The 12,713-nt window shown below is 51.2% G+C and overlaps 1 protein-coding gene across 7 annotated transcripts in view; it reads left to right on the top strand.

The window, feature by feature from the left end:
• Nucleotides 1-12,420, top strand: part of Dido1 (death inducer-obliterator 1) — a 51,059-nt gene extending 38,639 nt beyond the window's left edge. For all 7 annotated transcript variants that reach the window (XM_027954316.2, XM_071609075.1, XM_071609076.1 and 4 more), the window contains 2 exons: nucleotides 122-317; nucleotides 7,680-12,420. In XM_027954316.2, coding sequence (XP_027810117.2) covers nucleotides 122-317; nucleotides 7,680-10,924 — 3,441 coding nt within the window. In that variant the 3' untranslated portion in view covers nucleotides 10,925-12,420. The remainder of the gene's footprint in view (nucleotides 1-121; nucleotides 318-7,679) is intronic.
• The last annotated feature ends 293 nt before the right edge of the window (nucleotides 12,421-12,713 follow it).

Genomic DNA, 12,713 nt, shown 5'->3' with positions numbered 1-12,713 from the left:
GAATTCCTAACCCTCTGTTTTGGAATCTGTGAGACTTAGGCTCAGACTTCAGATATAAAGGGCATGCTTGTTTGAGGGCAGCCACAAGTGACTGTTTTGCCCTGTGCTATTTGCTTTGCAGGAGCTTTGTCTGATCCGCTTTCACCCTGCAACAGAGGAGGAAGAGGTTGCCTACATTTCTCTCTACTCCTATTTTAGCAGCCGTGGCCGCTTTGGTGTTGTAGCAAATAACAACAGGCATGTCAAGGACCTCTACTTGATCCCACTGAGTGCTAAGGACCCAGTGCCACCCAAACTCTTGCCTTTTGAGGGACCAGGTAAGCACTGCCTTCTGGGAGGTCATTAGGCATGTCCAGTCCCCACACACCCTTTCCCCCAACACACAGTCCCACAGAGTTGTGACATGGTGGACCTGCCACTTCCCCCACACTGGGTCTTCCAAGGAGCAGGAGTTAGAGGAGCAAACAAAGCATTGTCTGGCCTGGGAGCCCATCCTCTGTGACATAGACATGGCCCTGGAAGGACCCCATTAGTGTAGACATTGTCTCAGAGGTTCAAGAAGAGGGAGAAACCCACCACTTCCAACTGCCTGTTGGAGTCTCGGAGTCTCGGGTCAGTGACACCAAGGGCCAGCCTTGGGGGAGTTAAAGGCAGCGCTCCTGTGCCCTCCCCCCCCGCCCCCCCCCGGGAGGCTCGTCACTGCTGCTCACCTCTGGAGTAATCAGTATGGATTCTCCAAAGGGATGATTCCTGGGGTGTAGCAGTTAGCATTGATGTGCAAGAACATTCCTCCCAGTGAATACTCCTGTAATTTGAATAAGTCCTTTCATCCTTGGTGAACTGCTTTGTGCTTACTCCTTCCTTAGAAAATGTGGTATCTAAAGGATTATTTATAAATTAACCTGGAAAGTGTTCCAGGTTTGTTCCAAGATGAGGTTTATTCTAAAGGGGGGCTGGTCCAGTAGTGTCCAGTTCTTCTTAGTCCCTTTGAAGAAGGGGAGTGTTACCAGGTGCCCACATTTGGACTACAAAGTCCCTGAGGCTGGTCTTACCTAAAATCTGATGTGCCTGTCGCATGCTCAATGGCTCTTTGAGTGCTTTGTTGAAGAGGCAGCCACTGGATGCCACGAGCACTTCCAGCTGCAGTCTAGACCCTGCCTCCTTGTGCCATCCAGGCCTTGGAACAGTGCTCCTGCTGCTCAATCCAGGTGGCACACTCAACCCATGTGCCCGAGGTAGCTGGGTCCTGGGGCCAGAGTCATTGCCCAAGCACGGCTCTTCCCAGTGAGCTTCCCCTAGTCCCAGCTTGGGCTCAGCCTGGACCTGCTTTCTGGAATTATATGCCCATAAAGGTATTGATTAGTATCAGTAATTCCAGAGTAAAATTTAACTGGCAGAGTACATGAAGTCATTTTAATGCCAAGCATGTTTTAAAAGCTGAGTGCTTTAGCATGTCCTGTCAAATCCTACTTGGGTAAAGAAATATGACCTGGGTGGCAGAAAGAGCCCTGAAGGTGATTGGTGGCAGCCATGTGAAGAGCACTGGCCAGTGCCATCGTGACCAGGGGGAAGAGGTGTCCAGTCCTCCTGGGAGTGAAGATCCAGAAGCTGACCCTCAGACACCTATGGAGAGCATCCAGTCAGTTGCAAGTGTGGGAGTTGGAGTCCATGTGACTCTCTGTGATGCAGAGCTGTGCTGCCACAAGCCTTTTTTATTAGAGAAATGTGAGTTGGATCCTTTGCTAAAAAATGAAGGTTCCACCTTTATTTGCACTCTGCCTCATCTCCAGCTTGGCAGTGCCAGATGAGGACTGATTACCAGGGATGTGGAGCCACCTGGAGTTAGTGTGGGCTGGGATACATGGGGCTCTCAATAGTCCCTACCAAGCACAGGAATTAAAGGAGGGTCCAATAGCAGACAGTGAAAGGGTCAAGGGAGGCCACCAGAAAAGCAAGCAGCGCCTCCATCGTGAGCTGCAGCAGCCACTCACATGGTGCAGTGCTGTAGGAGAGCACTTCCACAACATAGGGGCAGGAGGGGTCCTCCACTGAATGTGACTGGGTGCCGAGCACCCAGCCTCTCCGCTCAGTGACTCAGTGGATATCACACTCACCACTGCATGACATTGCCTGGAGGGGACACTCGAAAAGATAGGCAGATGTCCATCCACAATAAAGAACAACTGTGTTCTATTGAAATAGAAAGGAGAGTTTTAGAAAAGTAACCAATGAAGTGTTGCCTGTTAACTTGTGAAGACTTTAGCCCACGGGCTTTGACAATCTGCTCTCCATTCTCTGGCCCACTGTCAGCACGCGTGTGTGTCTGCGTGTGTGTGGCGTCTGCACATGGGCAGCAGCACCTTGGCCTGGGCTGGGCTTGTTGGACCTGGCCCTATGCAGACGGCTTGGCTTGGCATTTTCTAGAAGTAGGTGTGTGTGTGTGTGTGTGTGTGTGTGTGTGTGTCCTGGTCTGTGTGGAAGGCCTAGCAGGAGGACGACTCTGGCCTCAGTGTCCCTGTCCTCACCAAGTCTAGTCTCTGCAGAAGCCTTTGAAAGTTCAGACCCCATGTGAATCTGGTGACAGTGTCTCCCCAGCAGACCCACAGTCCCGTCTGAACATCTGCCATATGGCAAACAGTGGTCCCTGCACTTCCTGCCATCCCTTGCCTAGGAAGTGTTGAGGCTGGGGTCTCCACAGGCCCCCTTGCCCCAGATCCTTGCTCAGTATCATGGTTGCCGCCCTTCCACGATCTGTGCAGCATATGAAGCCTAGGCCTGAAGGAGACTGTGGCACCCCAGCATTGAGCTGCTCTCTGCAGCAGGGGTAGTGTGAGCAGATGGTCGGTCCTGTGCCCAGTATGCTCAGATGGCATGAAGTGGGTGGGGAAGTGAGTTGATTGCAGGAAAGTGACCCACTTGTCCCTCTGCCCCAGTTTACACCACAGAGAATCACTGGAGGTCCCTCACAAGCTCTGCTTTTCACACTTGGAAAGCAAGCTGAGACCCCAGAGGTACCAAGGCTCCGGCTGGCCCGCCATCCAGCATTTGGTCCCCTATGGAGCTGCTCTCATGGGGCTTAACCACATACAGACCATGGGAGCTCAGTGCATGCCCAGAGCCCGCTCGCTTTCTGTAGGACACTTTTGTCCTGGTGCATTTTAATGATCCTCTCCACAAAGATATGGGTGGTCTTGTAGTGTCAAGAACAGCTGGAATGCCCAGGACACTTAATCCATCTGTGCGCCCTCTCCACTTGGACATTAGCTCTGCAGGACTTTTTGGGAGGACTTGGAGTCACAGTGCAGGTCTGGGTCTCAGTAACAGGAGCAAAACTAGTCAGGGGAAGTTCATCTTGCTCATCTGTGTGGCCCTGGCAGTGCTGGGCCTGAAACCAGGATGTCCCCATGGTACTCACCAGGGCCACCACCAGGTCAGAGAACCTGGCTTGGTCTTGATGCGGTGCCTGCTGTGTAGCCCAGCCCACCATAGGCTGGTACAGTCCTCCCTGAGCCACCTTCCCTGTCCACAGGGAAGCATTGGAGGAGCAGCAAACTCCACCATATCTTTTTTGTAATTTACTGCGTCTCATTTAGCAGGGAAGTTCTATGCCTTGAAACATTGGCAGGTAAGCAGTTCTTTAGTTTTCATGTGTTTGTATCAGTGGCTTTGCACAGAAATTGTAATCAAAGTCATGTGCAGTATTGAATGGAATGTACTGCTTTCTCTTTCTAAATCAATAAAAATATTTCATGGAAACTGGTCATTGTTTGTTTGACTTGGAACTGTTTGGTAGCTCCTGGCCACCTGATGTAGGTCCACCTTTGCTACTTGTCCATGCAGGCAGCTCCCAGGGGCTTACCAGGCAGTTAGTTGAGCAGCAGAGGGCACGTGGGCTAGTGCTGCTCCAGGGCGCCCCCACACCCAAGCACCTGGAAGAAGATGGACAGCAGCACCTCCTCTTGCCTGAAACACGCATGGCCCAGAGGCTTCCTATCAGCTTTAGGGATTCAGAGTGGAAAAGAGGGGGAGGTTCTGAGTGTGCATGCACACTCTCGGTCAGGAAGAGTGCAGTGTTTCCCCGAAGTCCGCCAGGTCTCTATCCAAGCCATGTCTGAGAACTGTCGTTTATTAACTTCCACACAATTGCTATTCCAACATGTGTTTTGGCAGATTCAGACCCATGACAGGGTTTTCATTGTAAGTAATGAATAGTTGAACGTGCCAGGTAGATTAAGGATGACTGTCATTTTGATAGCTGTGGGGTTAGCAGGAGTCAGCTTTCAGGTAGTTTTCTATAATAAAACAGCACCAACCCGTGACACATCAGGGACAACGTGGGGGCAGTCACAGAAGTGCTGCTGCCCAGCACCTGTGGAGGCACAGCCACATCATCTCACAGTCCCCATTGCTGACACACCTGGAGGCGGGTCCTGGTTTTGGTCTTGTCTAAGGAGATTAATTGGCACACACTTTTCAACCACACACTTGTCCTTGGTTTGCCTTTCTCTCCTGTCGGTGAGGTCTGATACCACTGTATCTGAGGCTAGACCCTTGCACCTTGACAATACACTGGAGACACACAAAGTGCTTGATTTCAATGTGCTACACTGTGAAAGAAAACGTTGGCCCCGGTGCATTAGCACCCTTGACCTTTGTAGAAATGGAAGACAGCATGTTTCAACTGCAGCTGGTATCAGCATCCCACCACCTAACTGCTTGTTATTAATTACCTACCGTATGAATTGCATATCCCACAATAGCCCTCCTGGGGGAGGTGGGTGGGTAAGCATCTTGGTGGCCACTGCTTCTCTGGACACACCCCACCCCTTAACATGGCAGCTACTAGGGTGGGGCAGGCTGAAGAGAGCTGGTCCTCGTGCATGGGGCACAGCTGGAGGCACTTGGGACCCTTTTACTTTATCAGTAGAGCACAGTTAAATTCAAATTAGGGGTGTGCCTTTTCTCCATCAGTGAGCCTGTTTCCAGGCCCAAAGTGAATGCATGCATTCTTACCCAGGCAGGAGCTGCTTCCCAGGGCTAGCTGAATGTCAGATGTCCATGTGTCTGTAGCAGCAGCCAGACACAAGGCAGGTGGTGAGGTGGTCTGTTTCAGAAGAGGAGTCAGCATCTTGGGACAGCCCCGTTTGGATTTAAATTGATTCCTGGAGGAGATGAGAGTGCACACTGACCTGTGTGAAGCTTGATTGGCCTCGATGGTGGGCAAATAGGATGGTCAGGAGTTGACAGTGTTTTAGAGTACTGGTAGCTGGTCAATAGCAACCTGGAGATGCCTGCTGCGCACGACCAGCACAAATAGTACTCAGTTCACTGGGAGGACTGTGGCAGCAGAGGTCAATCTGGTGCAAGTCTGTTGAGCCCTCCAGGCTTTAGTCGGAGTGGTGATGTGCCCATCACACACCCTTTATTGACCTGAGACTTGATCTGTACTACAGGCCCTTTTTTAGAACTTGGACTTTCCCACGGTGAGGTAGCGTAGCCCCTCCATGTTGAGGACAAGGGGTCAGCACTGAGCTGACCTCCTCCACTTCTCCGCACAAAGGACCCTCACCCTCACAGCTTGCAGATCCCGTTCCCACCTGTGCTCTTGGTGTCAGGTTCCAGAGTGAGCCCGCCTTGCAGAGCTGCTCCAGGGAAATGCTCCGCAGGTGCTCAGCAGGCAACCCTCCCCTGACACCAGGGTGCTGGGGATTGAACCTAGCATCTTGCATGTGCTAGGCAATCACTACTCCGGAGCTATACCCCCAGCCTCAACAAGATACAGAAAGGCCGTGATAGTCAGTTTAACAGTTGAACCTGTCCCAACACCATGGATTCCAGTATGTTATATTCAGTAAATTAATGGCAATTATGGTGAAAATAGTACTATTTCAAGTTAAGGTATCTTTACTTCATTTTCATAGGAAATGTGAAGATTGCCCTTCACATTTGCTGACTGTAGAAAATTGAGTGTGATGTTCATTGTGTCCTTCCTGACTTTCCGGTTTCTGTCCCTTCTGCCTGTCTCTTCTGATGCCCACTGGGCCATTTCTCTGGTGAAAGGATGGTGGAAAGGTCCAGGACTGGTTTCAGTTGTGGCCCCCAGCTCTTGCACACCAGCCAGGGAGGCAGGAGGCTCTTGGCCTGGGAGGAGGGAGAGGCATCCCCTTGTGCTCAGCCTGCTGGTGGACCTCCTTCCTGGGACTTAGAAAGCTGCTAACTCCCATGAGAACAGCATATTATGTATTCAAAAACAGCTACTTGAAATGATTTATGGTTGTCTGTAAAATCACAAAAATAAGAATCTTTGGTACTGGTTTTAATTATAAGAAAAATACAATGAATACCTCTCGTGTACCTCAGTAATATTAGATAGATAAATCAAATATACAAATAGATTAATTTTAAATATGTTTATGAAACAACATTTTGCCCTTTGTGTGTTATTTCCCTCATAAGTTACTGTCTTATGACTTGGACTTTTTGTTCCTCTTTTTGTTATTCTTGACTTTTTATGTCAGGGAGGGGTGTTTACTAGAATATTAGCTTTTTTTTTTTTTTTTTTTTTTTTCAGTTGTAGATGGCCAAATACCTTTGTTTTGTTTATTTATTTTTATGTGGTGCTGAGGATCGAACCCAGGGCCCCGCATGTGCTAAGCAAGTGCTCTGCCACTGAACCACAACCTCAGCCCAGCATTTCTTTTTTTTTTTTTTTCAGTTGTAGATGAACACAATACCTTTATTTTATTTATTCTTATATGGTGCTGATAAATGAACCCAGTGCCTCACACATGCTAAGCAAGCATCTACCACTGAGCTACAGCCCCAGCCCTTAGCATTTCTGATCTAAGTTAAGTTACCACAACTTAATTTTTGGAATGACCCCTTTTCAAGAAATAACTCTTTTTAGAAACACTGTGCCATGGACTTGTTTTCTCCCCACGGAGCCCAGAGCTGGCTGCTTGGGTGCTTCTCTTGAGCACCAGGTACTCCTTGACACACTGATGCTCACTGGGTTCTGTTCTAACTCTAAGGTAATCAGCCATTTCATGTAACTTCATTTTTCTCACTAATTGCAAACCTGACACCAGAGACTAAGGATCTCATTGAGAGCTTGTGCTTCGCTGGTCATTATTAATGGAGTTGAATTGGTCCCCTGACATTTACTGCTAGCATGTGTAGCCTTTGAGTTCACCTCATACACTAAAGACAAAGGGTGATTCTGACATGCAGCAGGGGCAAGCAGAAGCACAGCAAAGCTTTGGTGTTCACCCAGGGACCTCTGGGTCCCTGTGCCTCAGCCAGCAGAAGCTTGCAGGGGGCCTTTCCACCACCTCCCTCTGGATGCTAGAGCATCAGACTTTTTAAAATGGAGCTGAGTTCTGAAAATGGGGTGAATGTGCTCAGGAGTTGGGCTCTGGGTCTGTAATTTGTGACTAGTGAGTTAATCGCTCTTCCCTTTAGGACAGCAGCTGTCAGGACCAGGCAGGCACACTGGTGTGTTCAGGGACTAAAGCTGCTGGTATTTTGCCATAATAATCAAAAAATCTTGGTTTTATTTTGTCACAGAAGCTCTTCTAGCTAATAAACATGCCCCCCAAAAAAACCTTAATACACTTTGTCATTGAAGGATGAAAGCTGGATTTAGATTCTAAAGTTTATACGAATATTTTGTTTTTCAGGTCTTGAGTCCCCACGTCCAAATATGATCCTTGGGTTAGTAATCTGTCAAAAAATAAAACGTCCTTCAAATGCTGGAGAGCTAGACAAGATGGATGAGAAGCGAGCCCGACTTCAGCAAGAAGAAATGGATGTTTCCATCTACCCCAGGGTAACTGCAGCCCCACAACCCGAGAAGAAAGCCCCCAAGTACCAACTCTACTCTGCAGACATGGCTATCAGCACCACACCCCCTGGGTCCCCTCCACCCCCACCCCCTCTTCCTGAACCCCCAGTGTTGAAAATATTGTCATCCCTCAAGCCAGGAGCCACCAGCAGCACCTCAGCACCTGCAGCAGCGGCGGCAGCTCCCAGGGCAGCCTCCCCTGTCACTTCATCCACTGCAAAAACAGCTTCGCCCCTGGAGCACATCCTGCAGACTCTCTTTGGAAAGAAGAAATCATTTGAGCCCCCAGTGAAAGAGTCTGCTGGGCCATCTCAGGCTGTCCAGCAGGATCCCAGAGCCAAAGGCGAGGACGGAGTGTCAGCAGCTCCTTTGTTAGATCCAATTGTTCAGCAGTTTGGTCAGTTCTCAAAAGATAAGGCCTTGGAGGAGGAAGAAGACGACAGGCCCTATGACCCGGAGGAAGAGTACGACCCAGAGCGAGCCTTTGACGTCCCCCTGGCCGAGCGAGGGGGTCACCATGACGGGGAAAAAGCTCCTGACACAGCAGAGAGGGAAGAGGTGGCCTATGACCCCGAAGATGAAACAATTTTGGAAGAAGCCAAAGTGACCATTGACGACCTTCCCAACAGAATGTGCATGGATGTGAGAAGCAGCTCTGCAGAGAGGCCTGTGGAGTTCTCCACCGCCGGCCCCGCTCCCTCCTTGGTTGAACAACAGCGGATGTTGGAAGAACTGAACAAACAAATTGAGGAGCAGAAGAGGCAGCTGGAGGAGCAGGAAGAGGCGCTGAGGCAGCAGAGGGCGGCCGTCGGGGTCTCCATGGCCCACTTCTCTGTTTCAGATGCACTGATGTCGCCACCTCCCAAGTCTTCCCTGGGCAAGGCCGAGCTGTTCCCACAGGAGCAGCAGGTCCCAGACCAGAGTCAGGGAGCCTCTGGGGCAAGCCAGAGCTCAGAGGCCAGGCAGAGCCGAGATCCGCGGCAGGCCAGGCGGCTGGCTGCTGAGAACTGTGAGAGTGAAGCCCTCCCCAGGGCCCCAGCGGGAGGCCTGCGAGTCCCACCGGGCACCCTGCCCCCCAGGGAAGCGCCTCCAGCTGGCCAGGTGCCTGTGCCCACCCAGGAAGCTAAGGAGTCATCAGCTGCTTCATGGGCGGTGGGGGAAAAAAACGCTGCTCTGTTATCTGAGCAGGATGGCCAGAGGTGTGAGCACCCTGGAAACTCTGTCCAGCAGGCCCTAGAGAGTGTCCATCCCCAGGCAGCTGGAGACAGCGTGGCCAGACCTGCCCGGAGAGTGCTGCTGCCCACACCCCCGAGCACAGCCTTTCAGCCTGGCTTCCCTCCACAGAACGAGCTGCAGAGTTTTAACCCCTCAGGAGGGAGAGAGCCTTTCTCAGGGCCAGTGTTTACGCCTCAGGAAAAGCCTCTCGGCTCCTCCCCTTTTGAGGACCCAAGAAACGCCCAACCTGCTGGGAAGAGCGACACCCCAGCGGGTGACTCGGAGGCAGGCAGAGAGTCACAGCCCAGTGCCCTATTCCCCCCACCTGGGCAGAAAGCAGGGGCCCCTCCGCCCCAGTTTCCTGGACAGCGCGAACCTGCACCTCGCACTTTTGGGATGTCAGGACTTCATGGCCCAAGCTTCCCAGGACCAAGGGGGCTAGTCCCTCCATTTTCAGAGGAGAATGTAGTTCCTAACAGTGATGGTCCAAGGGGACCTCCACCCACCAGATTTGGAGTCCAGAAGGGGCCCATCCCTTCCTTATTCTCAGGGCAGCATGGGCCACCTCCTTACGGGGACACCAGGGGCCCCCCACCCTCCTACCTTGGTGGGCCCAGAGGAGGAGCCCCAGTACAATTTGAAGAGCGCAAAGACCTCCCTGGGGAGAAAAGAGAGTTCCAGGAGGCCCCGTACAGTGACACAGCTGGCGCCCCTGCCCAGTGTGAAGGACCCGAGCAGGCCCAGTTCATGGGGGGCAGGGGTGCCCCGCCTTTCCAGTTTGGAGGTCAGAGGCGGCCTCTACTGACTCAGCTGAAAGGACCCCGAGGAGGCCCCCCACCTGCTCAGTTTGGAGGTCAGAGGGGACCACCCCCTGGCCACTTTGTGGGCCCAAGAGGGCCCCATCCCAGCCAGTTTGAAACTGCCCGGGGCCCCCACCCCAGTCAGTTTGAAGGCCCCAGAGGCCAGGCACCGAGTTTCATGCCAGGCCCCAGAGGCATTCAGCCTCAGCAGTTTGAAGAGCAGAGGGTGAACTCCCCACCCAGGTTTGCAAATCAGAGGGCACCAGCACCTCTGCCATTTGGGGGACCAAGGGGCTCTGCTCCCTTTACTGAAAAAAATGAACAGACACCTACCCGGTTTCACTTCCAAGGCCCGTCCCCGCAAGCGATGAAGCCACCCCCCAGACCCTTGCTGGAGCTCCCGAGCCACCCCCCGCAGCTCAGGAAGGACAGGTGGGACGAGGCAGGTCCCACCACAGCTGTGCCCTCCAGTACAGCATCAGGACCGGGCCCTGAGGCCGAGGGCCAGTGGGTGTCTGAGTTCCGCGAGGGCCAAGGCCATGAGTATAGGAACCAGACTTTTGAAGCGAGGCAGAGAGAGCGGTTTGAATCTGGGCCCAAAGAAAAAGCACCAGATGAGCCAGAAGCCCAAGTGCACGAGAGTCGGCCGGGCCGCGTCTTTGAGGACCGCAGGCGGGAGCGGGAGCGAGGCAGAAACTGGAGTCGGGAGAGAGACTGGGAGAGGAGCCGCGAGTGGGAGAGACACCGGGAGAAAGACTGCAGCCGGGAGTGGGACAAGAGCCGCGAGAGGGCCACCAACAGGGACAAGGAGAGAGAGGCCGAGCGGGCCAGGGAGTGGGACCGGAGCCGGGAGAGGAGCCGCAACCGGGACCGGGACCGCAGGCGGGACCGAGACAGGTCCCGGAGCAGGGACCGCGACCGAGACAGGGCCCGTGACAAAGACCGGGAGCTGCGTGAGCGAGGCCGGGACCGCAAAGATCGCAGCAAGAGCACAGAGAGCTCCCGGGACGCAAAGCCCGAGGCCACCAGGGCCCCCGACACAGATGGCACTTCTGCTCAGGCCTAGGGCCCTGCCCCCAGGCTGCGCAGCACAGGCACATGTGGGCCTGGCAGAAATCCTTTTTAAAAGCCAAGTTCATAAAATGTATCGATCAAACAGTTTTTGAAATAGCTATGAACTTGATGCAGGATAGAATATTCTGGACTTCAAAAATTACTGTAATTTTGTGTATAATGGTTTCTTAACAAGATTTCACATCTTTACAATTCTGATGCTTTTTTAAAAAACCTAAGAACTCTTAATATTTCCATTTAACTTAAATAAATGGGAAGGTGTCTACAAAAGCATATTGCTTTTTCAGATTATAAAGTTATCTTTTCCAATAACTCGACTTGTAAATTTTAAGGGAATTTCAGTGGACCTTAGAGCCATACCTTAGCTGGCGTCTCGTCGGTCTCCATTTCCCAGGCTGTGCCCAGGGCCCTCCGCTGCTGTCTGGCAGCTGAGGGTGGGTTGTGGAGGACAGTCTTATCAGCTCCCCTGGGGAGTCGAGAAGCCCAGAACTTGCAAATACATCTTTCTTTAGTCATAAAGGGATTGAGTTTCAAGTTTAAACCCAGAAGCCAAACATGTTTCTTAGTTTTTCTCAGTTTTTATATATCACCTTTTAAGTTTTTTTTTTTCAAAAAACGTAATTAAAAGCAGCATCTATCCTAGCAGAAATTGTTGCATTTTAAATAACAATTTAATGAAAAATGTTTACGTTTTACCAGCCTAAAGAAAGAAAAAATAAACCAATTAAGTATACGTAAGGGGGTGGGGGTCCCTTGGATATGCACAATCAGGAATGCGGTATCAAATTCTGCCTCTGAGCAGCACTCTCATATCCCAAGATCCCAGGAACGTGCGCTGGGGCCCAGCTGCCATGAGTCGGGTGTCAGTTTGGAAGTTTGTTACTGGAATGGAGGGTCTTTGCATGAAGGGAGCAGAAGAATGGCTCTTCGTCAAGCAAGACAGGGTTTCCGCCCCAGAACGCAGTGTGGTGCTGCTCGTCAGGCGCTTCTGGGCAGCGCTCAGTGGGCAGTGGAGGAGCCTGGCAGCCTGTTCGACTGTACAGATACACTTTGATAATTCTTTTTATATTTTCATAAGCTTACTTTTGCAGATATAAAATTAGAGACTTCCATTTGTTCTTTGGAGTCTTTTATTCCATTGTACATCACTACAGATTTTTCACTTTATAGCACAAATTTTTAAGTTGAGAAAACATCAAGAACTTAGCAGTCTGAGATGTTTATGAACCAAGTGTCGGTAGGTTAAATTACATTGAAGTAGATGTCAAGTTCCAACATCTAATAGGATGTGAAGGGGTTTTTTTACATACAAAGCAAATTTTTCTAATTTAAATACACAAATGTAAAAATCAAGTGTGTTTCTTTAGGTTTACTTGATAGAAATTTCTGTAAATTGTATTTTGTATTGCAGAGTGTTATATCACTGTATATTAAAACACAGGACTTCATAGGTTTTGTTACTTGAAGTAGAATAAACATCTACGGAAAGTTCTTGTCTCGGGGTCTTCACTTGGCCTTGGCCCCCAGGCCCCCTCAGCGGATCTGGGCCCTCCCTCCGCCTGTTGCTGGCCCTGCTCATAAAGCAGGCAGTTACTGGAGTTAGTTGAGGCCTCTGCAAGGGCTTAAGGCCCGTGGTCTGTCGGAGCGGGTACTGCTTGGGTAGGAGTTTCCCCCCAAGCCCAGTCCTGGCCCATGGCTCCCTGTTAAAGCAGCTATGGCCTCCACAATGGCCAAAAAACAGCTGGCTGGGCAGTTGGCCTGAGTGCTTGCCCATGGCCCTG

The sequence above is a fragment of the Marmota flaviventris genome, chromosome 2 (genome assembly GCF_047511675.1).
Source record: "Marmota flaviventris isolate mMarFla1 chromosome 2, mMarFla1.hap1, whole genome shotgun sequence".
Lineage (NCBI taxonomy): Eukaryota > Metazoa > Chordata > Mammalia > Rodentia > Sciuridae > Marmota > Marmota flaviventris.
Note: the sequence above shows the minus strand (reverse complement) of the source record. Positions and strands in the feature narration are given on the sequence as shown.